This window comes from Pelodiscus sinensis, unplaced genomic scaffold (genome assembly GCF_049634645.1).
Source record: "Pelodiscus sinensis isolate JC-2024 unplaced genomic scaffold, ASM4963464v1 ctg35, whole genome shotgun sequence".
In the NCBI taxonomy this organism is placed as follows: domain Eukaryota; kingdom Metazoa; phylum Chordata; order Testudines; family Trionychidae; genus Pelodiscus; species Pelodiscus sinensis.
The window spans coordinates 3,825,489-3,853,271 of NW_027465908.1; the positions used below are offsets into that span (position 1 = coordinate 3,825,489).

Here is a 27,783-nt window from a genome sequence, read left to right on the forward strand (position 1 = left end):
CACTTCAGCTGTCTCCCCCCACTGCTGTGCAACTCCTGCCCTTTGCTTTGGAGCTGTTCCCCTCTCCCACCCTGTATTCTATATCCACAGAACGGGGGTGGGGTACACAACAGGACTTGGGATTCAGTTTGCTGGCTGCTTTAGGGAGTGGTACAGGGCCAGGGCAGGGGTAAGCCTGCTTTAGCCTCACTGCACCACCACCCAAGAGCCACTTGTGGTAAGCAGTGTCCAGCTGGAGCCTGCATCATGAACCCCTGTCCTCGTCATGTACCCCCCAAGTCTCTGCCCCAGGCTCAGCTCAGAGCCCTTCTCATACTCCAAATCCCTTAGTCCAAGACCAGAGACTGCACCCCAAACCTCTGCCCCTGCCTGATGAAAGGGAGGAAGGATGGAGTGAGCAGGGGAGGGGCCTTGGAATAGGGGCAAGAAGGAGTTGGGGCAAAGGTACTGGAGTTTGAGATAAATCCTGGATTGCACTTAAATTCAAAAAGAGATCGCATACTTTAAAAGGTTGGAGACCACTGCTCTAAATTATTAGGGTGCAATTGACCTATGTCAGAAAACCAGCAAATCACACCAAAGCCCTCTACTCTATCCACAAGGGTGTGTTTCATCCATAGGCTTTACCTGAATGCTTGCTTTCAGACTCATTGCTTGGACTACATATGTAGTACATCACAAAACTGTAAACAGGAAAGATTTACTGTGGGAGTGTGTCATTTTCATTAAATCAGCTGTGAGCCATTTGGTTTAACTTTTGAGAAGTCCATTTAATGTAACAAGCAAATTAAAATGGCATGATTGTTTCAACAGTTGTTAGCACTAGAAGTAGAAGATTAAAAAAATAAAACAAATACAGATGCCACAGGTAATTACAGTGATTTTTTGGCAATACAATTTTTTTTAAAGTTAAACATTTTTTTCAAATAAATACAATCTGATCACACTGAAAACATAGTAAACATAACAATACATCAGCTTAAAAATGAAAAAAAAATTCATCCATTGATAACATCAAGTTTTTAGAACTGCCTACAGAGAGAAACTTCAGAAAATACTTTCTTAGGTTATGTCTACACTGCAACACTATTTCGAAATAACTAGCGTTATTCCAAAATAACTTAGTCTGCATCTACACAGCAAGCAGTTATTTCAAAATAGTGTCAAAATACTGTTAAGCTGGAGGACTTCTTACTCTGACTCCTGTAATCCTCATTTTAGGAGGAATAAGGGAAGTTGGAGGAAGAGTGCTCTGTTTCGAAATAAGTGCTGTGTATATCCTCCCTATTTCGAAATAAACTATGCAATTGATGTAGCTCAATTTGTGTAGCTTATTTCGAGTTAAGCCCTGCAGTGTAGAAGCACCCTTTAGTGGCAACAAAAAAAGTTAATAAAAAGGATCTGGTCATATATTTTCCAATCCCTTATATGTATTTTCATAAATATTCAATCAGTAAATGTGTTCAGATATTCGAGGCAGCAATGACAACTAAGTGGCATATTAGAGTGTATGTAGCCAATTGCATTTACAGTTTGATTATTCACTCATACATCATTTTAAATGTGCCTGCTCCTGGCATAATTTCCTATCTATTTAAGAATCAAATATTTTCCTCTACGTTTAGGCTCAATTTATAATCAGTAATTCCTACTGACTTTCAATATGTTTTAAATTTTGAAGTACTGCAAATCAATTTTCAATCCTGTGTTTAAATGTGAAAATTATTTGGCAACTGATGGACTAAAATAGTCTACATCTCTCTTGTTAAAATGAATATTAACTTAAGCAGATGTTAAGTTTTCCCCGTATCCCACACGTGAGCTATTGAGATTTTCCTCCCATCCTCTTCATGCATGGACAGGACTGCAATTTAAATGCAAATTCTGGGTGCTACCAAAGTTCACAGTAGTGTGTGTAGAGTTGGCCACTGCTCTGAAGGATGCTGGAATGAACTGTAGTTCATCTGCGTTTGAGGATGTTCATTATTTAGTGTAAATTTAAAGGAGCAATTCATCACTTTTTTAAATGGTATACTCAAGTAGCAATGCAGGTAGGTGTAAAAGCAAATGCCTCAATTCACTGAACAAAGAATGATGTTCACAACAGAACAGACCTGAACGAATCTAATTTCATCTTCAACTAGTTCCTAATTCAAGGGAACATCCCTGTTCAGGAATGTTCTTAAGTACCTCATTAATGTCCATTGAAGTCAACAGCTTTTGAACACACGCATAAATGTTTTCCTGAATCAGGGCCAATTGAAATAAAAAATATCAGTATAGTATGCTAACAGCTAGTTTAGTGGAAATGCTGCCAATAATAATAATAACTATATCCCCGAACTTTCTTTAAAAATAGAGGCACGCAATATGCAGTTAAGCAGACAACATCTAAGTCCTTACAGTATTACAACCTGAAGGAGACAGGTCTGTTGATAAAAATAATATATTAGGTATTAACTCTGGAATTATTTCTCCCCCCATTTGAGGGGTGGGGGAAAGTTGGTTTTAGTTTTGTTTGGCAAAACTATTTATTTTTTTCTTCAGAAAGAGATTTTTTTTATATCACTCACTCTTTGGTTTTAATATATTATCCCCGTAATAATAATAATAAAAAGAAGCTAATACTACAGGAAAAAATAAAAAAATGCTAGCCATTAGTTGGCCATTAATTTTCAATTTGCTTAGATTCCATGTAATGGAAAACACTGCATTCTAAAAATAATGGGTCACATCTTCTGCTGATGTAAATGGAAATAGTTCCATTGATTTCAGTAGATTAAATCCATGTATAGTGGATAAGGCCTGGCCTGAAAACTACTTAGGCCAGGTCTACACTAAAGGGGAAGGTTGGATTAAGATATGCAACTCCAGTCAATATCTTAATTCGAGTTTCCCTGCCATTCCCACAGCTGGAGGCCAATGGGAGCAAATGCTCCCATCAGCTTCCCTTACTCATCGCAGGACAAAGAGAACCAGCTGCCAAAGGGGGCACCCTCTCAATTTGATTTAGCAGGTCTTTACTAGACCTGCTAAATTGAACTCCAGAAGATCCATTGTGGCAGCATCCATCTTCCTTGGAATGAAGACAAGGCCTTATAGAATGTAAGCAATCGACTGTTGCTACCAGTATATTGATATTGAGGGAAACTCATGAAAATGTAGCACCTGATACCTGCATTAACACATCTGATTATTCCCACGGACAATGGACAAAGCAGTATATTGCTAAAGTTACTGGAAACTATGCACATTTTGTCTGACACAGATTAGAGTGTTCTAGGTAAGGTTTCATATATTGCAGTGGGCTCTGTATAGGGCAGGAGCGGGGAACTTTTTTTGGGTCAGGGGCTGCTGACCCACAGAAAAAATCAGTTGGGTGCCAAACTGGGGAGGTAAGGGAGGAGTCGACTAGTCCACTGCCCGATAAGCACATGCTTATTGGATAGTTGAGTCGACTACTCGCTTCCCTCCCCGCTTGGGGAGGAACTGGTGCTCGGGGGAGCTGGCTTAAAAGCTGGTTCCCTCCAGCACTGTCTCCGCAGGGTGGGTGAGGAGCAGGAAGTAGTCAAAATTCCATACACTACTCAATTAGCTGATTAGCTGCAATTTAACATCCCTAAGCTTCACACAAGTGAGAAGGAGAAAGCCAGACAGACACTCCCCAAATTCCCCTTGCACGCCAGAGCCTAGGGTGGCCCAGATTAGTAGATTTTGTGTGCTCCGGCCCTGTGTGGAGGTAGCAGGGGGGAGTGGAGCATGAGTGCAGACTCCCCAATGCTGGGGGAAGGGCAGCAAGCCTCAGGGGTCCAGATCCAGGCAAGCTGGGAGCCACATCTGGCCCCTGGGGTTTAGGTTCCCCACCCCTGGTGTAGGGCAAGGGGAATGCATGTGTGAGCTTGCAGGAGGGAGATCAGACAGCAAGTGTGATAAATCAGGACATTTTGGGGGGCTGAAGGGTGGGAAGGCAGGATTGTCAGATATAGAAGACAAAGCCAATATTGGGACAGCTGGTCACCCTGGCTTGCAGGATCAGGGTCCATGACTGTTGCAACCCAAACTGTTCCACTTAAAGGAGGCAAAACATTCAGGTAAAGGCTCCTGAAATCTGGGAGGCTCCCACTGAGCATGACTGAAACATTTGATGAAATCAAAGAAAATGGAAAAATGATATAAAAATAGTCAATTTTCCCCTCCTGAGGCTGCTGGGTATCACCCCTTTATCTACTGCTGTGCTCAGGCCCCAGCCACATGCTACTAATTCTCATGTTATTTCTGACCAGACCCAATCTAACGATTTCTAAAGAACAACTTGTTCTTGCAAGATTTCCCGCCTTGTTCTTTAGCCGTACAAGGGTCTAAGAGCCATTGTCACTCCTTATGGGTTCAGACTGAACTGAGCAGGCCTGAAATCACTGCCATGAAGTCCAGAGAAGGAATTGCATTCATTTCAGCTGCATCAGGCCAATGTTCCCCTGGGACGAGACACCGAAGATACATTAAATACATATTAATGAACAGCAACGTAGTAAAATATAAGCAGCGATGCTCTTTTTTAAAACATTCTAATTAAAAACATTTTTAAAATATCCAGGGTTTTCCCAGTGCTATGCATTTAAATAATGTAAGATGCATTTTAAACAAAGATTCGTATCAGCACCAGTTTCCTTAATGCAAAACCCTTATTAGACAACAAAATATTGGAAGAAAACAAGATTTTTTTTTCTGAAATTCCTGACACCTGAAACTCAAACATGATATCAGATAACAATTGTCCATATACTTTTCCAAACATCTAAAAATATACTTTTGTAAGAAGAGAATGTTTTAACGTTTTTTCCTTCACTAACAGAACACGTTTTTTTAAATACTAACTCTATGCAAAGATCAATTACTATAATATTCAACAGTCTATAAATACAGGTTTTGTTCCATACCTGTTACATGCTATTGTCTAAACAACTTCCCGTAATGCTCTTTAACAATGGTCAAATCTGGATAGCTTTTCCTCATATTGCATGTTACCCCAACCTCTTGCAAGCCTGAAGCATAAAACAGTAAGTTATCAATGGAATTTAAATATACAGTGAAACCCAAATTATTTTTGGTTTGATTGTCTGTTTATTCATTTAATTAAATAAACTCCTTTGTGAGTTTGTGGTCAGTAAGCATGAAGGAAAACAAGCAATAAACACTCTTTAGAATGTCTGTACATAGCTAAAAATAGTTTAAATTATAATTAAAATAAAAATGTGACAGAAATATAACTGATGCAGTTTAGATACTGATGCAGTTTCTTTCTGTCATTACATAAGTTATCTCCCTGACTTTTCAGTATACATCCCTGGTATAATAATGCATTTATTGATGTCCTGCCATTTATTACATATATTGTAAATGTACAAATATTAGACTACTGCTATGGTTATGACAATGTACATATTGCACAAGATGAGCTGTTTGTTGACTTAAATTCTATACAGATTTGCTGTATATTCCTTGGCAAGGAATCACAAACTAGACCAAACTTAGCTTAAAACCCCTAGCACTTGATCTTGCCGTTGCCATATGGACTTAATTTCCATTGAAGCTGGTGGGCCTTTTGCCTGTATCACATACGAAAGATTAGGCCCTCTGATTTTATGTCACTGTGATAATATTGAATGTGTGGCCAAATCCCAGTCCCACTGAAATTGATGGGAATTCAGTTACTGACAGGCTTACCTTTTAACAGGATTATCACCTCCTCCCAAAAATGGACATTTATATGGATAACGAGAATAAATTATGGCCAGGAAAACTATTCAGGACAGAGCTTAACCCCCATAATAAGCATGTGTTTTAGTGTTTTCCTGAATTGGAGCCTAAAATAGTAAATATTTTTACAAAATAATTTGAGAACCCTCATGGTTCAGAGCATAAGACAGCCTCTATACTGTTGTAGGTCAGGAAGGAACTTTCCTTGGAGGCAGGTTATCCCTGAAGCAGTTGATGTTGGCCACTGCCAAAGAAAGGATGCTGGACTTAAAACACTAGGTCTGATCTAGAAGTTCCTCATGAGTTCAGTGGGATCAAGATTTTAGCTAAACATGAAATAAATCACCTCATACGTAACATGTTCATGGGCCCATGTGTTACTTTTTTCAATCACTGTTCTGCTTTCTATGTGTGACAGGTGGCACTTTAAATTTTAAGGAAAGGAAGGGGGAAAACAAAACAAAAAACCCCAAATAAACAAAATTCAACCACAAAATAACCCTCCACCTTAAATCTGAATTACAAGCATTTCCTTTTGTCTGTGTCATTATCCACAGTGAAGGCTGATTATTGTAGATAGTCACTAAAGCTCTAAGAAATATTCACAAAGGTGTGAAATACACGTCTCTACAGAGGAATCAGCAAAAGGCATATAAAATCTCTATTATGAGGGTCTTAAACAGGATTTGAGTGATGCACAGATTTTATGGTCCTGTGTACAGCAGTAAATTTCAGCTAAGAAAATCAGAAAACCTTCACATTTTGAGTGCTCTTTTCATCTCCATTTAGCAAAATTGCCTGTTCGTCACTGAAAAATGATGCTATTTTTCATGTGAGAACTTCATCTCTGACAGCTTTGAAGTTCAAAATTGTGTGCTGATGCATATCAACATCATGCGTTTTAGTCTATCTTAAGCAACTGCAACCTACACACCTGTGTAATATGTAGCCACCAAATATGATAATGAAAAGGAATAATTTGATGCCAGTCTATAATTGGAATAGAGAACCCCTTTCCTTCTGGAGGTGAGACAAAGTATCTTATGGAACACATGCAGTGTAGCTATTTTAGGGGAAAACAAAATTGCTATTTAGCAAAATTTCAGAGTAATGGGGAAGATGCCAACATAGCCCAGAACAAAATTGCACATATTTGTCCTGCAACATTTTGCAAATGAAAAAGATGCAAAATTCACTATTTTCACACAGTCCTAGATGTCACTAACATGGTGCAGAAGGCAGTGAAAATTTGTTGTCTGAGTTCAGTTCAAGATGAAAAATACATCCAGGCTATTTAGCCTTAGGATAACATAGACATTTCCTGCAGTGCAGAAGCCTAGACATATAGCTATATTCTTCCGTCATATAAGCCCTTTCTTATATTCACCCAGTTTTACATGAGAACTTTTTGCATGAATGTGATTCTATAGGTGATATGCTAGAATGTTTTTGTGAACAATTCACCTAAAATGTTGTGAATATTATTTCCACTGTCATTAAACACAAGGAATAAGTGACATTCGCCAACGCTTAAAAAGGCCATTTTTTTTGTATGTTTAGGTTTGCCTATTCTTGTAGTAAGGTCTCTCGCCAGTTAAAGCCTCCAGTTGGTCCATGTGTGAGAGGGAGGATAGGGGGATCTGTGAGTTGCCAAATGCCTGTCTCTCCCAATTCTTCGCAGGAACAGAACCCCAGGTATGGAATCTGTGTCAGGAAATATTAAAATACAGAAAGGCAATGAGAAGGAAGAGATCTAGAGCAAGGGTGCAGTTTTCAAAAGAGCCCAAATACTTATGTTCCTAAGTTATTTCAACATCCCACCTCAAATGCAGAAGATATTCTGACACACAGCAGGAGTCAGGAGCAACATTGAGATTAGGGCTGGGTGAATTTTTTCAGATTTAATAATTCATTTGTTGAAAAATGCTGTTTTGGGTAAAATGCAGCAAATAGTTTTGGTTAAAAAAAAAAGAGGAAATGTTTATTACAAAAAACCATCAACATTTTTACTTGTTGTTTCGAAAGAATGTTTCATTTTGACATTTAGGTAAATGTGCTTCTGAGAATATTTAAAAAAAAAAACCAAGTACAAAAACAAACAAAATGCTGTTTTTGTAACCACCTGCAGGTAGATTCATACCTAGGACTTTTAGAACTTAGCGTAGGAGTTTTGATAGCTTGAGCTATAAAGACATTTTGTTTCAAGTTGAACTAAATATTTTGTTCTACATGAAAAAAAATAAAACAATTTTTTTTCAGCTTTTCATTTTGGCAAGAAAAACTGAAACATTTCCATTTTGAGTTGAACTACCAGCTTCAAAAAATCACTTTTGCAGCCATACTTTTAAAAGCATTTCACTGTGAACATAAAATATTTGAGGGCCAGACTCCTACGTTACAATCTCCACTAGATAAGCTTCGGGACACAGCAATATGTGTGTGTATGTCCAGGTCTCGTTGGCGGGCTTAACAGTCAATACAGCAATGGGATAGTGACCTGCATTCTCTGCTGGCTCATTTATTGACACAAAGGTCAGCTTGTATAAGAAAAGGTAATGAAATGAGAGGCAGAAGGAGTGCGGACGGATTTCCAGCTGCTTAGTTGTGCTTGCGGGCGTGGCACACACAGCACTATTTCCTAACATGAAGTCAAGGAAAAGGAATAAATCTGGATGCTCACAATGACATTTTAAAAATCACTTTCCTGACTATAACAAGAAGGGGGACCAGACCATAAAGCGCCATCACCCTGAAGCATAAAAGTGCAGTTGAGCCATGAAGCCCTTTGTATGTTAGTATTCATTCTCCTGTTATCTGTTGCGAAAAGGACTTATAAGCTAAGCCTCTTAAACCAATCTTCTCTACTCGCATGGTTTCTGAAGCTTGCAAAGCTCAAACAATGGCCGGAATTATCAGACACTAGAAACAAAGTCTCCTCTGGCTCATAAGGAGATTTTCATTTTTTTTTCTATCTGTTGATAATTACCTTTCTGACCATCTGTACAAAGTCCTTGGAATTCTGAGGCGATAGGCCTTGGAGCTGGCAAGTACAGGCCTCAAGAGACGAAGCATGAGCCACTATCAAAATGTTATTTCCTGCAACAAAACGAACAAACACAGATTGCTCGGAATGTAGAGAAAAAAGTTTGACGGTGCCAATAGTCCAGTGTCGCTGATTGGGATATAAGGGGAACACTGCTGCCACAGTAGCAGTAGCCCTGCGCCCTTTTAAATCACCCAGACGGGCCGCAAGGCTCCTAGGCATTCACGAAGTGGTACTGCGAAGGCAGCCAAGTGGCCATGTGGAAGCCCAGGCCGTGCCAGCAGATTGTGCCCAGCAATGCAGCTGGCAGCTTGCTGGGCACCACACAAATGTCCGGAAGAGTGCGTCCATGTGGGTTCAGCTTGTGCCTGCAGGGGGCCCATTTCTGGGGTCCAGCATTGCTTTTGGTGGGGTGGGCCTGCAACTTTCCAAGGCAAATTCTATTAGTTTGAGGCTCTTAACGATAGATTACATTTTACACAGAACAACTCAGTTGATGTATGTGGGAAAATACTGCTTATGAATAATACTTCAGAGTGCTCACAGCTTGAATTGGTTGAAAATTCTTTCATATTTGTCGGTTTGGGGACAACAAACAGCTTTGTGAAGAACACAAATATTTTAGTGAAAAGATTTTGCCTGCTTTGAAATTTTTGATTTTTCGAATGATCCAGATTTTTTTGGGGGAGGAGGGGTGGAATCTCAGCAAAAGTTATTTCAAATTAAAAAGAACATTTCATGTCATTTGAAATTTTTTAATGGAAAATAACTATAATTTTCAGTCAGCCCTAGTTCTGGCCAACATTTTCAAAGCCATCAGAGGGGTAGCTGAGTAAGTCTGTAACTGGGAAAAACTTTAAAAACAACAAATGGTCTAGCAGCACCTTAAACCAAGCAAAACATGAAGGTTGTACCTACAAAAGCTCATGATATCAAACTACACGTTTTGTTAGTCTTTAAGGTGCTGCTAGACCATTTGTTGTTTTTTAAGATTTTCAAACCCAAGCTGTCTAAAGTTTAGTCAGTCGTCTAAATAAAATCACCCTGATTAACAGAGATGCTAACACTCGGAGGGTACGTCTACACGACAACGTTAATTCGAACTAACTTAGTTCGAATTGGTTAATTCAAACTAAGCTAATTCGAACTAACGGATCCAGACTAAAAAACTAGTTCGAATTAGCGTTTTGCTAATTCGAACTAGCATGTCCACATTAAGTGGACCCTGAACCAGGCTTAAGGATGGCTGGAAGCAGTGCCGGCAGGGCATCAGAGGAGGACTTAGAGCGTGGAGATGCTGTCTCAGGCTAGCCGAGGGCTGTGCTTAAAGGGTCCCGACTCCCACCCCGGACAGACAGTTCTCAGGGGTGCCCCGCTTGCAAAGCAGTCCTGGCTTGGAGTGCCCTGAGTACCCACACTGGGCACATCAGAGCACTCGGCCATCAGCCCGGCTGCACTTGCCGCAGGCTGCCATCTGGGGAGAGGGGGCAATTGGGGGGCTGCAGGAGAGCTTCCACACCCAGAAGCCCGCAGAGCCAGCCCAGTCCTCCCCATCGGGGGCTCGTACCCCATTCCTCCCTTACCTCCTTCCACTTACCCTTCCCTAGCCCCTTTTCTTGATGTACAAAATAAAGGACAATTGTGTTCAAAAATGGAATCTGTCTTTATTGAACAAAACTGGAGGAGACTGGGAAAAGGAGGTGGGAGAGGGGAAGAGAGAGGGTGGGAGAGGGGAGGGCAACTACAATGATCAGGGGTTGGGAACAGGTCCCATATGAAGAGAGGCTAAAGAGACTGGGACTTTTCAGCTTAGAAAAGAGGAGACGGAGGGGGGACAGGATAGAGGTCTCTAAAAGCAGGAGTTGGGTGGAGAGGGTGCATACAGAAAAGTTCTTCATTAGTTCCCATAAAGAAGGACTAGAGGACACCAAAGGAAAGGAATGGGTAGCAGGCTTCAAACTAGTAACAGAAAGTTGTTCTTCACAAAGCAAAGAGTCAACCTGTGGAACTCCTTGCTGCAGGAGGCTGTGAAGGCTACAACTAGAACAGAGTTGAAAGGGAAGTGAGATCAAGTCATGGAGGTTGGGTCCATGGAGTGCTATTAGCCAGGGGGTAGGAGTGGTGTCCCTGCCCAAGGTTTGTGGAAGGCTGAAGAGGGATGGCACGAGACAAATGGCTTGGTCACTGTCTTCGGTCCATCCCCTCCAGGGTCCCTAGGGTTGGCCGCTGTTGGCAGACAGGCTACTGGGCTAGATGGACCTTTGGTCTGACCCAGTACGGCCATTGTAAGCTGAGGGCTCAGGGTCGGGGGTCTCAGTGGACCCCCTTGATTTTCATGCACACCTGCTCCTGGGTGGCCGTGAGTAGAATATCGCCATGCTTCATTTGCATAATTAATTAATAGCCATTTTTGCAAAAGAGGCTTTTGCGCAAAAAGGACCTGTGTAGACGGGTCCTTTTTGCACAAAAACCCCCTCTTGCGCAAGAACTGTTCTTCCTGAAAAAATGAGGAAGAATGGCTCTTGTGCAAGAGAGTTTTTTTGCGCAAAAAGGAGCCATCTACACAGCTCCTTTTTGTGCAAAAGCCTCTTGCGCAAAAAAGGCTGCTAATTAATTATGCAAATTAAGCGTGGCAATATTCTACTCCACACTTCATTTGCATAAGCTTTTGCAAAAGATGGCTGCAGTATAGATGTAGCCTTTGGGAGGTGGATAGCTGATAGGACAATGCTTCCCGTTGTCATAGATAGCATGTACACTGAAGTGCTACCGCACTGTGGTGCATCTGCAATGGTGCAGCTATAACGTTTTATGTGCAGACAAGCCCTCAGCTAAGACTGGATGGCTTTCCAAAAGATAGGTACCTGTTTAATCAAAGTTCTGAGACTTGATGCAGGAATCCATGAGTGAAATTCGGCGGCTTGTGTTTTGTAGATCAATTGAGATTATCAGTGGTCCCTTCTGTCTTTATAATCTACAAATGTAATGTTATCTGGGGTTCCAAACAGCAAATCCTTATTCTGAGCATAGTGATTGCTACACTGAGTAATACAGCTTGAACCACAGATGTTGCCAAATCAGAGCCCCTTCTCGGCTGAGTCTAGTGGCAAGATGGCTGGTGTCCAGCAGCCTGGCTGGGTCCGACAGTCTAGCAGGGCTGGCAATATAGGGGCTGGCCAGATCTGGTAGCGTGGCGGGATGGAAGTGGAGCCAGCAGCCAGGGGGTGGTAGCTGGCACCAGGAGCATAGCAAGGCTTGGGGAGGCTGGTGGCTGGGAGGCCAGAATTGACCTCCCCTGGTCCAGCAAACTCCTTGTTTGGGACCAACCTGGTCCCAAGCATGCCAGACCAGACAGATCCAACCTGTCCTAAGGATGTTAACTAACGAGTAATTTACTAGTTGAGTAGTCGATGGAATTTCCATTGACTACTCGACTAGTCGATAGGCCCCGCTGGGGCTCTTGTACATTTCAAAGGAGGAATGTGGAACTCCGCGTGCAGCCCAGGGCCAGGGAGAAGTCCCGCTGACTCCAGGCTCCACGAGGGCACTTACTCTTTGAAATGCACGAGAGTCCATGTGGCATTTCAAAGCGGAAGCACCCTTATGGAGCCTGGGGTCAGCGGGGGACCCTTTGAAATGCTGCAGGGAGCCCGGGGTCAGCTAGGGAGTCCCCAGCTGACCCCGGGCTCCACATGGTACTGCCGCTTTAAAACGCCAAGGCGGCATTTCAGAGGAGCAGTGCCACAGAGCCCGTTGCAACGTTTCAATGTGGCAGTGCCACACGGAGCCCCGGTCCGGGCTCTATGTGGTGCTACCCCTTTGAAGTACCCTCTCTTCTCTCCCCCCGCCTTTGCTGCCTCTGATAGAGGCAGCAAGGGGGGAGAGAATCGACTAGTCGACTCGTCTATCTGATAACCATTTGCTTATCGTATAGTCGAGGAGTCCTTAACATTCTTAACCTGTACTGTTATTTTATCAGCACTACATTTGATTGGAAGCACTTCTAGGATCAAGCCTTTAGGGCCAAGTCTACATTATGGCCCTTTTCCCAAAAAAAACCTTCACTTAAGTCCACACTTAATCATGTTATTTTGGAAAAAAATCAAAAGAACAGAGGGGTTTTCCCAACATTGGTAAACCTCTTTCTACGAGGAAGAAGCCTTTTTCCCAACAGAGCTCTTTGAGAAAAGGCGTACGTAGACGGGGAAGAGGGAGTTCTTTTGAAAGAAGAGGAAAGAGGAAAAAGCGCAGGTGCCCTGGTGGCCACTCCATCCACAGTGAGCACAGCTTCAATGCGAGAGAGCGTCCATTCAGCGTGGATGTTATTTGTTGAAAAGGCAGATCGCTTTGTCGATGTGCTTTGGCAGTGCAGGCGCTCTCTTTCAGAAGAAATTTTTTCAGAAGATCTCTTCTGGAAAAGCTTCTTCCAAAAGAAGCCTGCAGTCTAGACATAGCCTAGATTTAAGTGGGGTTCTATTGTTTTTCCCCCAAATTTCAATTTTGGCCATGTCAATGCACACCATTGCTTTTGCAGTTCTTAAGCATTACCCAGAGTTTATTTTATTTTAGAATCATATTTAAAAAACTCAACATACAGCTAGTTATGGAATTTTCAAAGAAATTAATGACTGCAAAATGTTGAAAAAAACCCAGAAATTGCTTGGGATTCACCCCTTTTTTTCAGGGAATTATATTTTCATGCTTGTTTTTCTTTTTGTCATCACAAAATGCCAGATTTTCAGAAATGATCCACCCGCTATATTTGATAGAATAACTTTGCCGAATCGAATGTGCTGAAAGAAAACAATGGTATAAAAACCCAAAGATCCCACCAAATTCTTTCCATCTTCAAATATCCATATCAGACATGATTATCCTTATTTAACAGATGGAGAAACAGGCAAAGAGCTTAAGGCCAAGAATTTCAAACACGGTGGTTGAATCTGAGTGTCCCAGTGCTCAATGTGAGCTATTTTAAGATTTTCAGAAAGCCTTTAATACCTGCCCTCTGAAAATCAGGCCTTTTAACGAGACTCAAGTTGGGCATGCACAAATTGTCAGCCTCTTTAGAGGCCAATGTTTTCACTGTGAGTTCTTCTATCTGCTTTGGGGGACAAATTCATTTCTGAAAAACCTCGGGAAAAGGTCATTAATGAAAAACAGACAAGTAAAACAGCTGGGGTTCAAGGACTATCCCAGTACTTTTCAGGTTCAGTTTTTATTCACCTTAATTGATTTCAATATTTTATTTGGGAAAAAAAATCGGTTTTGTTCAGGGGCATACGAAGCCACTGCAGTAGCAAGTACATTCATATAAAGGCCCACAAAAGTTCTCCTTTTGGCCCCAGTGGTGGAGCTGAGAGGGAGGAAATGCTTTGAAGTGGAGCTGTTGCACAACCAGTGGAAACAAGGAAAACCTGCAAGCCTGCGAAGGCTGTACAGTAGGCCCCTTAAAACAATAGGGTCTCATGTGACCACTTGTTTCTACTTGAACTATGGACAAACCTGGTATTAACAGCCAGCAGAATATTTTACCTAGAAATGGGCCTGCATCACACCGTTTCACCCAGGTTTTGAATGCTCAGTGTCTGTGGCATGAAAGGATTCAGGCACAGGTTGTTGAGACAGATTGCAACTAGCCCAGGCTAGGCAAATATCGGCCTGATTCAGTCTGCCAGGATTAGCCCCTGGTGGGCCACCATTGTTATATTTATCTGCGCCTCCACAGGTACCAGCAATCTCCTAATGGCTGCAATCCTCCACTTACCTTTGCCTTTGCATTCACTTAGGATTTCTTTCGTTACTTGGTAGCTTCTATTTATGTAGGTGTCATAAGACTCTGAAACCACTAATTTGCTGACTGGTATATGAGGTCTACAGGCAGAAAAACAAACAGAACATTTTATGTGAGAGAGAAGATTTTGAATGCAAGTTACTTAGGCCCTGTACCCAGGGTGACTGAAAGCATATATGTCAATGCCCATGTGTCACACAAGAGCTCCCACTGTTTTTCTAAATAACTCAACCCCTTAGACTTCAGTATTTGTGTAAGGATCCCTTCCATAGGAGTTGAACCTTAGACTTCATGCACCCATGTACAGCCTATCGCTTGAGCCCTGTCTCCTCTTTCTACCCCAGGACATGAGAAACTCCCACTGGTGTCAGAGGAAATCTTTCATCGCCTACAGCAGTAGACTAAAGCTCCAGGCATTTCACCCAATCCTCTAGTTTAACCATCAGACTGGTTTCCTTTTTTGTTAGGAGAATATACTTTATATTCTTCCATGAAGCTTTATGTTTCCTGAACCGGTTATTTTCCTGTGGTCCCACTGTTTTGCATAGAGCTGGCAATGTGATACCCTTTTGGGGATAAGTGCAGTGTTAAGTATCTCTATTTAGGTGCAACATGCACCATGACCATATATTTCCACAGACCCAAAAAGTTAATTTGTAGGCAGGGAGGACAAAATATAAGCAGCTGGATGGTATAATTAGCCCCGAATGCTTACAAAGGCTTTTTGCTTTGGTTGCTTTATTTCTACTTGGTCATCCTAAAATAGAGAGTCGCTCTGGTGTAATGGAAGGATTCAGGGTTTCTGATGATATGGCAAGCCACAAAAAGCAGCTTCAGTGTAAGTTGTCACCAAACCCCAATGTGTTGAAATTTCCTGTGTTATGTTATTTATAAGGTGGGAATGTTTTTACCTGAGGCCTTTGGGTTTGCATTTAATATCCGTCCTCTCAAAAACTGCTGATGAGAATTCACAATAATCCTGAGATTTCACTAATGTGATTGTGTGTTGACCAAGACCACATGACATTTCCCTAGAATGTAGCTCTCTGGGATTTTTCAGAAGCTGTTTAGTATAAATGAATCACAGATTTGGAGGCAGGGCAAACCCAGGGGGTCATCTTGTCTATTCTTTAACTTCTTGTGTGATATCGGGGACTATTCCTACCAAGCTGTTTTATTTAGCCTCTCTGTGCTTACAGCACAGATAGGCACTGAGCATGTGTCTGTGTCCTCACATTTTGAACAGAAATTCCCTTGGTATGAGCGGGGAGCTGTGATTTGCAATTGCTGAGAATGTGAGGCTAAATACAATGGTATTCAACAGCAGAAGCTGCTGACACCAAAGGGGTTAATAGAGTTTTAAAAGAGCTGGCTTAGGAGTTTACTGGACTGTCAATTGTTGATTTTTCAAAAAGTCTTGGAGCATCAGGGAAGTTTCAGAAGACAAAAAAAGAACAAAAACAAAACAAAACAAACAAAAAACCTCATAGTGTGCCAATGTTTTAAAAGTTTAGAATTAAAAAGATTAGAAATGATCAGAAACTTTCCATCAAAATCCTTATTTGAGGGGAAAATGGTTTTTCAGTTAGAAGAAAATGTAAATGAAAACTTTTCTGGCTTCATCATTAATTTGAGTTTTTGTAGAAAACTCTATTACTAAAACATTTTCAGTCTAGTATATGGAAAATTTTAAACTGAAAATGTTCAGCTTTTGGTTGCTGAAAAGTAGAAGTGATGTTTGTTTTCAGGCTTTTTGATGAATATCTCAATTCTGATGAAAACAATTTTTTTTAAAATAAACCTGTTGTTGAATTTTTTCACCAGGTGGGGATACAAAGCCTTCATCTCACCAGTCATAAAGGATCCTTCACTCAGAGCAGCCTTTGAGGATTTAGCAGTTAATGTCTAGGTTCCCCTGATGGAAGGCACAAAGATCAGTGCTTACCCTTAAGTAGTATTAACATCTCACCTGTGTTTTGTACATGTACAGATAAAAAAAGGAAACTGGAGTTGGCTCTAAGGCCTCAGGAGACAGTCATGGGGGAAAAGGGCCTTCTCTATTAAGAGTTTCATTTGCAACAATATTGAAAGTTTAAAAAACCATATGTGTTCTGCATTTGTTCCAGTAACATTTTAATACCCACTTTGGGGAATGTGAGCTTTTTGGAAGGGAAACTGAAAACTTATCTGGCACTTTATACCTGGCAGTGTCAAATGTGGGTATGAAAAACAGGAATGTGGGACCACTGCAGGGGCTTCTTATGTTGATTAACCATTAACTTAACAATTCTTGTGGACTTTGTCTGCTGTCCCAGCCACAATGAAATAGTAGCCCAGGAAGGAAGTACAAACACCAGGGGAAAATTGAAAATTGCGGGCCAGTTCGTCCGCTGGTGTAAATTGGTACAAAACTATGCTGATTTATACCAACTAAGGATATGGGCCTAAAATAGAGGTGTCATGGGGATGGACAAAGGCAAGAGTGTTGTTGGGACCAGCGTCCTGTGAAGAGATGGCTAGGATGAAACAGTGAGTGACTGGTCTCAGCTGGCTGCCACCTGGATAGGGCGGGGCTACCTGAGGGGGAAGACAATGACAGCACTGGGAGTGGAAAGACGACAAAAGTCTATCCCAAAGAGGCCTTGAAATATTGGTGGATGCTAACTTGTTCCTCAGCATGTTGCCAAGTGTAAAATAAGGGCTCCAACCATGCAGTCAATACCCAAATCCATACCCAAGATTTGCATCAGTAGTATAGGTAAGTGTGAGTGAGGTAATGAATTAGCTAGTCCAGGCTATCAATGCCCCACACAGAACCAACTCCATTCAACTAGCAGAGGTGGGTGAGCCCAGGCGGCAGAGTTCCAATCCCAACATTCTGAAATGTGGTGAGAAATGCAGAGCTACACCCTGGTCCATAAAATGCCCCACCTTGCACAGCTCAGCAGCACTGATGGGGCATATGAGGATTCCACAGGAATGGGGGAATCCTAGCTCCAGGGGCAGAGTTTATCAAGGACAGATCTAGTGTTCTAGTGAGTCCTGCTTTCTAGGACACCATTACTAGCAAGTGCAAATTAGAGCAGACCCGAGCCTGCTCTAATGTAGGCTGGGAATGCCTAGCAGCCCTAGGGACTGTACAAAGGGGTATGAAGATGGCCAACAACTCATCCAGAAGGCCGGTTTAGTCCCTGTATTTTGTTCCTTCTCTCCTCAGCATTAAATGAAAGATTATTCATTGCTAAGGAAACTCTATGAGAGTGACATGTCCCAAGTTCAGCTACCTGTAGGCTGTGTCAACACACAGATTGGCTGCAGCTAAATCCACTGTAGGTATCCAGGCAGGTAATGTAGTACCAGAGACCCATTTTGTCCACTCAAATAAGCCTGGTTCTACTCGAATCTTCAAGTTATTTTCTTGTTGCAAACCTGAAAGAAAAAGAAAAAAAAAATATGGGAAATCCTTGGAAGCATGGGAAAGGCCTGGGGACAAGAGGATTTAGGATTGGGGTGAGGTTTTTGGCCAGTTTGTTGTATTTTGATTAGTAATCAATACATGGTTCTACTGGTTGAGGTTGGAAGCCACAGCTCCATATGTAAAAACTCCAGTATTTGCTTGTTCATATGTGAATTTCAGGTGCATGTGCCACTTAGGTGCACAGAACTACAGACAGTGATAGAAATGTAGCCGTGTTAGTCTGGGGTAGCTGAAACAAAATACAGGACTATGTAGCACTTTAAAGACTAACAAGATGGTTTATTGGATCTGGCCCAAGAAAACTCATCATCCAATAAACATCTTGTTAGACTTTAAAGTGCTACGTAGTCCTGTATTTTGTTAGAACTACAGATGTGCCCCTAGTCTAGATAAAGCTTTGTATTTTGCATGGACTGTTATGTTCTAAATGGTCGAAGGGTTCAGAGGCGATAAGTAGGCTGAGGGCTCTGAACAGAACAATGGCAGGTCCGTGCACGCCTTACACTACCATTGACAAAGGAGCTAATGTGTTAGCCTTTGCTTTCCTATGCAGCAGCATCTTTCTTGATAACATCAGCATTGTTTACTGGTGAAAGACCAGCAGGGGGAGCACACACTTCCCGTACTTCGGAGCATCTGCGTTGGGATGGTGACGTTAAAGGGGATGTATTGAACACTAAATATACATATAGCGTACCATACGAAAGATGTATTTGGGTACCGTGGAAAGGTGTAATAACCCTCACCTCTCTAAGGCTCACCTATAAACTACAAGGCAGTGTTAAGGGCTCCAGCGTGGTAGGTACTTGTTCAAACATATACCAGAAAGGCAGGCCCTGCCCTGAAGAATCTGCAGTCTAAGCAGTATGCCCCAATCTTGGGCTTACCCACAGCACTCATGCACAATTAATGCCGAATGAGACTATAATCAAAGGAAGGCAGCTATCTGTAGAGGGCTTTGCTTAGTTGAAAAGCATATGTCCATGAATGTGGCCCACAACCCGTCTCCCACGAATACGCCCTGTAATACTCCGTACACTGGTATGTGCTCAGTTGCTCACACATGATTTAGGCCAGGGCAGTGGCTCTCAACCTTTCCCAACCACTGCACCCCTTCCAGGGGCCTGATTTGTCTTGCATACCCCCACGTTTCATCTCATTTAAAAACTACTTGCTTAATAAAATCAGACATAAAAGCACAAGTGTCACAGCACTGACAAATAGCTGACTTCCTTATGTTATAAATCAACAGGACTATAAATATCAATTAGAATATAAATATACACATTTCGGTATATCGCATATACAGCAGTATAAACAAGATGTATGTTGTATGAAATTTTAGTTTGTATTGATTTTTCTAGCACTTTTTGTGTAGCCTGTTGTCAAGCCAGACAAATATCGGGGGGTATGTCTACACTACCCCGCTAGTTCAAACTAGCGGGATAATGTATGCATACCGAACTTGCTAATGAAGCCCGGGATTTGAATTTCCCGGGCTTCATTAGCATAAAGCCGGCGCCGCCATTTTTAAAAGCCGGCTAGTGCGAACCCCGTGCCGCGCGGCTACACGTGGCACGGGCTAGATAGTTCGAACTACGCAGCCATTCCGAACTATCTGTACTCCTCGTTCCACGGGGAGTACACGGGGTTCGCACTAGCCGGCTTTTAAAAATGGCGGCGCCGGCTTTATGCTAATGAAGCCCGGGAAATTCAAATCCCGGGCTTCATTAGCAAGTTCGGTATGCATACATTACCCCGCTAGTTCGAACTAGCGGGGTAGTGTAGACATACCCTGGATGAGTTGATGTACCAGCTCCTGGGGAGGGTTTCTGTGTGCCCCTAGGGGTATTTGCACCACTGACGTAGGTCACTGGAAGTTGTTGGATTGAGAACAATGCAGTGTTAGTCAGGGCACTTGGACACGGGCACTACCATATGAAAACAAGCCATTGACCCACATAGCTTGTCTCCAGACTTCAGTGAAAGCCTCATATTGAGCCTGACTCCTAAGCAATGCTATGCAATGTAAGAGAGGAAAGAAAATTCATTTCCTGCCTCAGTTTGTAGTTGCCTCATGTCCCAAGTATAAGGGTCATAATACCTAATAATTTAACCTGTATGGTTCAGGGAAGAAGGGTGCTATATTTTTGAGGCCTTTGATTGGAACAAAGGGGGTTCCTTTGTTGGCTTTCCCAGAAAACAGGAAAATTCCAGACTCTCCCACTTGTCTGCTTCTTACCTTTCAGAATATTGTGTGCTGTCTGTACGCATCGCAGCGACGGGGAACAGTAGATGTGGTCAACCACTGTGTTACTTTCAAGCAAGGCTTCACCTGCAAGCACAGGTTTTGCAGCACTGATACGACTGGAAATCACAGTAATTGCAGCATGTGCACTTAAATGTATTCGTAACACAACAGGAAGCTAACAAAGCTCTCCAGTTGGACTGGTTATTTTTTGTAGACCTGTTTATCCATCAGCTTTCATTTTAGTGTGTGTTGTGCAGACAGTTGTGAAATGGATCCATTTTTCTGTGTACTGTCCTTTTCAGGACAGACTCACCCATACTGTGCTCTCTCCTGGTGACTTGATTCTAGTCCCTTTTAGTAGTCTCTATTTTAGATTACCCTCCTACACTGAAAACATGTATTTGTTCTTTATCCATGGGGAAAATAAAACAGGCCACAGTCTCATTTCATTTATACTCATGTAAATCAGGAATCTACTTAACTCATTAGTCCAGAGCCTCATCTGCTGCAAATTACCATGGCTCCAGGATCTAATGTGGATGGGCAGGGATAGTGTCCCTAGTCTCTGTTTGTCCGAAACTGGGAATGGGTGACAGGGGAAGCATCACTTGATCCCTGGTCTGTCCCTTCCTTCTGGGGCACCTGGCATTGGCCACTGTCGGCAGACAGGACCCTGAGCTAGATGGACCTTTGGTCTGACCCAGTCTGGCCGTTCTTATGTTCTAACTTAGGTAACCTGGTGTAAACCAGTGATGGTAAGATAACAATCAGGCCCAATATTATGATTATTTATATTACAGTAGTGCCTCAGGGAATCCATTGTGCAAGCTGCTGTTCATTCTCATAGTAAAAGATGGTCCCTGCCCTATAAAAAGCTATACTTTAAATAGATAGGGGCGAGAAATGGAGGGAGAATACTTTGTTAAATGTTTAATTATAATTGTACGTCTGTCTAACTGTTTTTTTTTAACCTTTGGGAGTGTGCAGCTGAAAGAGAGGTGTATGGAAATCTTTCACCACTTCTTTCTGAGCTGTCCTTTTGCTAACCATATCAGAGGAGTGTTGGAAATGATAGCTCTTGGGCCTCTTCATGGTCACACTAGCATTTATGCAGCACAGAGCTTTCGCCTGTAGATGGCAGGCGTGCTGTAACCGTGCTAACGGGCTCTGTTATGTAGGGTAGTGTTGGTTGTATATATATTTCTCTCACTTGGATCCTAATTCATAGAGCCAGCAAACTGTTCTCATTGCTTACAAATTAGTATTAGTACTATGAGCTTAGGGTTTACTGACCTTCCTTGAGAACTGCCCCTGCAGTCTGACCAGACTCTTACTATCCTCTCTTTTTTATTTAAAAAGCCTAATTTTTTCCATGTGTGTAGTAATCTTGGGTGCTTCGGTCTGTGAGTGCCCAACATGAGCTGCCTTGTAGAGGCCTGAAGTTCAGAAAGTACTCTGAAAATCAGATCCTTAAAGATCTCTCACGTCAGGTAAACCAAAATCTGTTACATTTCCAAGGGTTGTTCCTGCACTCGGTAAATAACATACTCTGTAAAAGTCGAGTGATGGAAGCCTATATATGATTGCCTTTATGAAGCAGGCCAAGAACAGAAAGGGGATGATGCCTGATTTGACTTGAGCTATATTTGGCAGTATAAATACGAACCCCACTGGGGAGATAAAATAACATTTGTGCTGCAAACTCCAGACCCAAAATGAAGCTTGTCAAAATCAAGTCAGGAACATATTTTGCATACAGCAATTGTCATGGTAACTGCAGCCGTTCACTACCATCATTATCAACAATCTTCTAGTATGGCAAACTTATAGGGCACTTTTATGTGCTATGCAGCTGCATATCTAATTGCTTTGATTTTGTGCATTGTTCTTCCTGCCGCAGTAGCTACTGAATGGGGCCAGGCTGACTTTAAAGGAAGTTCTTTACTAACTGAATTGAGGAAATTTTTTGAAGGCTGGTCTAGACTTCTCTAAACTCTTTTACCCCCCGGCATCTGATTGAATTTTTCCGCATTGCACTTGCTCTTTCTTTTCTTGCATGTGGGAGAGGAGATATAAATGCTCCTTGTGCAAATCAGCGGACGAGAGCTTACCAACAAGTCTTGCTTGTGTGCAACCAAACACGGTGATTGGTGCATCTTTTTCATAATCTCTGAAACCACCACTTCTTTGAGGTAAGCTGTGAGGCATATTCAGGTTTGTACGCATATATCTTCCTGTTAGGGGAAAGTTTAGAAGCAGGTGTTGGAATTAGTGGATGATTGAGAAAAACACTCAGCATGATTCATGCCCATAACAGCCCTTCATTCGCAACAGCTTGCACACAACAGATGTTAACCTGAACTGGGTGGGAAAGAGTTTTCACATTGTGGGAGCACCTCCTAGAATTCCAAAACTTTTCCTGTTCCAAATCAGGAGGAACTGTTTCATGGCAATTTTCAGGATTTCCACAGCAATCTGAGAACAATTTCAGTTCGGGCCAATTGAAATGTTTCATTTTCATTTCATATCAAAATAGTTTAATTATATTATTTTGACTTTTTAAACTTTTAATATTTTAAATCATACTTAGTTTCATTTTTTAAATGAAAAGTAATTGGGATTTTTTTTTGTTTCAAAAATGTCAGGAACAGGAGTTTTTGACACTTTCAAGTTTTCTTCAAACTTTTTTCTTAAAAGATAAGGTGCAGCTGTCTCTGTCTCTCAAGCAGGGTTAGTTTCAGCAAATCAATAGTTTCTGATGGGGGAAAAAAATCATTGAATACATTTCAAACATCTCAGGTGCTAACTATGCCTGAAATTGCTATGGGTCACTTATTACGATCAGGAATACTAAGGCTTTGTCTATATTGTGGAATTGCCCCAATGGCAGTCATAAGTCACCACCCATTAGCATTGCTGCAAATCCTAGTGAGACAAGGCAAACTATTCTAAGTTGTGTTTTGCTCTTGTGTCATTGACTCTGGCTTCATTTAGGGTTAAGAGCTACCAGTGAAGAGAGTGACTTTGCCTGTCTGCACTAAGAGTTTGTATTGGGCCCCAATTGCTGGGTTGCCAATGGCTAAACCCAAGGCATATCCCTGGGGTAGGAATGGTTTTAGCTTACACATAAGAAGGATTATGGAGAGGTTTTGTTTCAGGGAGACGGTTTATTCAGATGATTTCCCATTCCAACTGCAAGGGCAGTCCAATGGGGTCAAGCATAGTATTTATTCAGCCAGCACATGCCCGTCCTCACTTTGTATTGTAGTCTGTGACTACTGCCACTGCACTATGAATGTGGATGGACAGATTGATTGATTGCCTAATCCTGCTATGATACATTGCTACTTTGGGCTTGTCTTCATTACACAGTGGACCAACTCTGCAGCAATTGATCCATCAGTGGTCGATTTATTGCGTCTGCTTAGAAGCAATAAATCAATCTCTGAGCACTCTCCCATCAACTCTGGTAATCCACCAGGACAAAAAGAGAAGCCAGAGAGCAGCCCCCACCAACCTTACCACATGGAAGAGACCACAGTAAGTACACAGACTTCAGCTACCTCATTCATGTAGCTGATGTTGCGTAGCTTACATCCACCAGGGGAAAGAGGGGAGTAAAGACTAGGCCATAATCAAAGGCTTAATTCAAGACCGCGGAGAAGGAGCAGATATGCTGATATTTCACACTTTCCCTTTCCTGGCCACTTAAGAGTGTCAAAATGGTATCTCCATTAGCCTCCCCCTATAAGTTTGAGTTTGCTCAGGAGACAATCAACTTGAGCTTTTCTTGTGCATTTTCTACCCTCCTCTCCACTCCAAAAGCTCCTGCAGCAATTGACTCACCTTTGGCATCAAAACACTGGGACAACCAGTACTTTCCAAACACAACATCCATTCTCTCCCCATGCCGGCAGACAAAAAGGAATCGTTTTTGAGGCCCTGGCTGGCTGGTTACTCTCAGGGGCTGAAAGCAAAGTGACAGGATGTTTGGCCATGATGAAAATCCAAGTGCCTTTCCTTTAGTTCCAGTTTATTAAGGAGTAAGGACCTGACTCTTGACTTAATTATAGTATAAACAAATGGCACTGGCAATTCCACCGAAGTAAATATTGTAGACCAGTGTAAATGTGGTGTACATGGAAGAAGAATAAGACCCTACGGTATTCTGAGGACAGATGTGATCTTGTGAGTGTGTGGTCTGTAATGTTACCTTAAAGCCAGCTTAAAATTGGAACCCAAGCTCTCCAGCACAGCCAGTCAAATCTGATGTAAACGAGCTGTTAGTGTGAAACAAGCTGATGAAGATGTGCCATTAAAACCACACAGAACCTCTTCATCTGATGTATCCCAAGATGAGACTAGATTCCAATGCCACGTACAAGAACATACATAAGACTGGCCACATAAGTCAGGCCAAAGGTCCATCTAGCCCAGTATCCTAGCATGGGAAGTAAATTTTACTAGCACAAAGAAAGCTTCAGGATTCTTAAGTTTCACTATTCTGGCAAAACCAGAGTAGACATGCAGAATGGGAAGATGTTCCCTCCCTCTGGGGCACCTGTGTTGGAAGACAGGATACTGGGCTAGATGGACTTTTGGTCTGACCCAATATGGCTGTCCTTACGGTGCAATGTTGTATGAGGATACTACAGACCAATTGCAAAGCTGGACAATCTAACATTTAAGCCCCTCTGGTCTTGACAGGGTGACCCTTTAGCTACTGGGAGGAGTGCGAGGAGCTTCTCAGTTTTTTAAAAATAAACATACTATGGGACTGACATTTTTTGGAGAATCCCACGTATTGGATCCACAGCAGCACAGGCAGCAATAGTGCTAACTCCCACCACATTAGCCTGTGGGTCTCCTTCCTGACCACCTCCACAGTTCAGTTTCTGCCTACCCCGTTCAGTACTTGACCCTTCTGTCAACACTGGTAGCAGCTTTGTAAGAGGTAAGCTGCCCATTGGGAGCAGGATTAAAAGCAATTCATTCTATGTATGGCACCAAACAGCCAGCTGATTCAACGGCTTCTCTAAACAAGCAGTTAATGCACAGCAAGCTGAGGCACGAACTCTCCCTTGTGCTGAGTCCTACAGGTATGTCTACACAGCTGTTAGATCCTGGCGGCTGGCCTGTGCCAGCTGTCTCAGAGCTCTGGGGCGCATGCAAGGAGCTATTTAATTGTGATGTAGACATTCAGGATGAGGCTACAGCCTGAACTCTGTGACCATCCCCTCTCTGAGGGTCTTAGAACAGGGCTACTCAACTTTGGAGGCCCCGGGGGCCACAATGATACTCACAGCACATGCCGAGGGCTGCAACTTAAGTGTGGTTGCATATACATGCATATATATGCAAATATATGCAAATAGCTTCTTTCACACTGACAGGCATGAATATAAAGGTTAAGGCAAGACTACACAACAAGCAGGCCCCATTTAAGTCAGTTCTGCTGGTTTTAATAAAATGCAATAGTTACCCAATTTCCAGCCTTATGACAGCACTTTTCATGAGCAATGAGAGTCCAGGAATGTAACTACTAAAATGAATATTAACAAAAGACCATTCTATTGACTTGCTGTTGTGGCGTGTTCCCAGTGGAGGCCATATTCAAAGGACCTCACCCACGGGCTGCATGTTGAGCCCCGCGTAAACCCAAACCGCACTGCGGGCCGACAGCCTACGGGCCGCATGTTGAGTAGCTCTGTCCTAGAACCTGGGCTCTCGCCTAGTCCCAAATGTCCATACCCCAATTAAACAGCACCTCAGCCTAGGCCCTGTGTCAGCTGTTCCAGGCCAGCTGCGGGTTTTTAATTGCAATGTAGACGTACCTGTGCACTGACAGTTCTCTGGAGCGTGCCCTAATGGCTTTCCAGCACGAGGCTGGATTCAAACTGGCAGCCCAGCAGCAAAGGAGTGACTCTGTTACCCGTTCGTAGGCTGGTATGTCCTTGTGGGTGAGCCCATCCAGATTCTGACATAGGCTGGGACTCCTGTCTTGCCATGTTTTCTATGGACTCACTTCCAGTACCACCTGGCTTTAATCTGAATTCCCCAATTCAGGGTGGCCAAGAAGTCTGAGGGACATGACCAGCTTTTCTTGTGCATTGCTAGGTGGGAAGTGGGGAGATCCTGATACTATTTGCTGTGTTAAATGGGGTCGCAAGATGGAAAGGGTTGCGAGAATCACTGCCTTCATCCGTAACAAGCATTGAGTCATGCAAGGCTCCATTGCAAGGGATGTAAAGCTGATATGACAGAGACGTTCCCTACTGATAATTTTTAATTTGAGTAATAAAAAGCGGGGTACACAAAGCTTGAGGTACCCCAATTACAAATCACTAATTGAGATATAATTATTAATAATTATTTATATTAATTATATCACTAGTTAATGGTAAACCAAATTGATGGAAGTTAGTTGTGTTGTTCACATTGGCATGAATCCTTACTTGCATTGTCTGGCAGATGATAGTGAATGGCCCTGTGTCCCCCGGTCCTTGATCTTCTTGCTGTCTTCTCTCCAGAGCTCCATCACTGAAGGCCAGAGGGGATGCAGTGGAACTGGTACTCAGAATCGAGTAAGAGCTGTCACAAATAAAGACAGGCTTGCTTAGCAAATGTTTCTTTGCCCCTATTGTCCTCAGAGTCGTGCCAGGATATTCCCAGAGCCTGAGACAGGGCAGTAAGTGGTTTTATTATTCTTGTTTTTCAGTATGTGCTTGGTGCTGCACATATGCAGAGTAAGGGGTCTCCTCGCCCCCAAAGAACTCTACAGTTCATCAGAGAAAGGGGTTCTTAATCCAGGAGTCATCACCCCACACTAGACCTACAGCATGTGCCCAAGGGTAGCGTAGGAGGCCCAGTGAGGTAACTGGGTTTTGTCCCCGGGGTGGCTGGTGGTGGAGGCTGTTGCAGAGTTGGTGCTGCACTCCCCTAACAGAAGCAGTTTCAGTCCTGGGAGGTCTGGCTGGGTTTGGCTCCCTGCTCTAGACCTGGTACATGGGGTTGCGGTACCACACAAGCTTGACCCAGCTGACCCTCCGTCATGAAAGGGGGCTCACCAGGCCACACTGGAGCGAGTGGAACTGCGACCCCAGGCCCCACGGTGCCCCGAGCAGGGAGCTGCACCTCTCACCCTGTGGGACAAGAGCTCCAGCCACCGCCACGCGACATGCCTGATGCACTCACTTAAGGTTTAGTACGTCAATGTGGGCATTGCATATCGTGGGATGGGAGTATTTAGTAACTCAGCTGTTTTTGTACCACAGCTATTTACTCGGTCACAGCAGCCTTTGCCAATAGGTCCTGAGCCCTAAAAGGTTGAGAACCACTGTAGTCAAGAACAACCTAAAAAAAAACAGGTTGGGAGGAAGTCTTCAGCTAGCTGTGGGGCCCGGGCTTTCATTTAATATATGACTGTAGAGCGCCTAGCACAACCGTGGCCAACCCGTGGC

At 42.8% G+C, this 27,783-nt stretch overlaps 1 protein-coding gene across 5 annotated transcripts in view; it reads right to left on the minus strand.

Moving 5' to 3' along the window:
• Positions 1 to 253: 253 nt before the first annotated feature.
• The window catches only part of LOC142824498 (ubiquitin-associated and SH3 domain-containing protein B), a 122,032-nt gene continuing 94,502 nt past the window's right edge, over positions 254 to 27,783 (minus strand). Inside the window, exons 7-16 of one of the 5 annotated variants that reach the window (XR_012899359.1) lie at positions 26,779 to 26,914; positions 24,170 to 24,290; positions 22,435 to 22,557; positions 20,315 to 20,407; positions 17,879 to 18,023; positions 14,568 to 14,674; positions 8,744 to 8,853; positions 7,222 to 7,461; positions 4,938 to 5,042; positions 255 to 4,475 (exon numbers count right to left, since the gene is read on the minus strand). Coding sequence is in view for 2 of the 5 variants with exons in the window: in XM_075916517.1 (XP_075772632.1) it covers positions 7,324 to 7,461; positions 8,744 to 8,853; positions 14,568 to 14,674; positions 17,879 to 18,023; positions 20,315 to 20,407; positions 22,435 to 22,557; positions 24,170 to 24,290; positions 26,779 to 26,914 (973 nt within the window). In the remaining 3 variants the exon portion in view is untranslated. Of the gene's footprint in view, positions 7,462 to 8,743; positions 8,854 to 14,567; positions 14,675 to 17,878; positions 18,024 to 20,314; positions 20,408 to 22,434; positions 22,558 to 24,169; positions 24,291 to 26,778; positions 26,915 to 27,783 lie in introns of all 5 variants that reach the window. The other 4 variants (XR_012899358.1, XR_012899357.1, XM_075916517.1 and 1 more) reach the window with 4 other exon arrangements.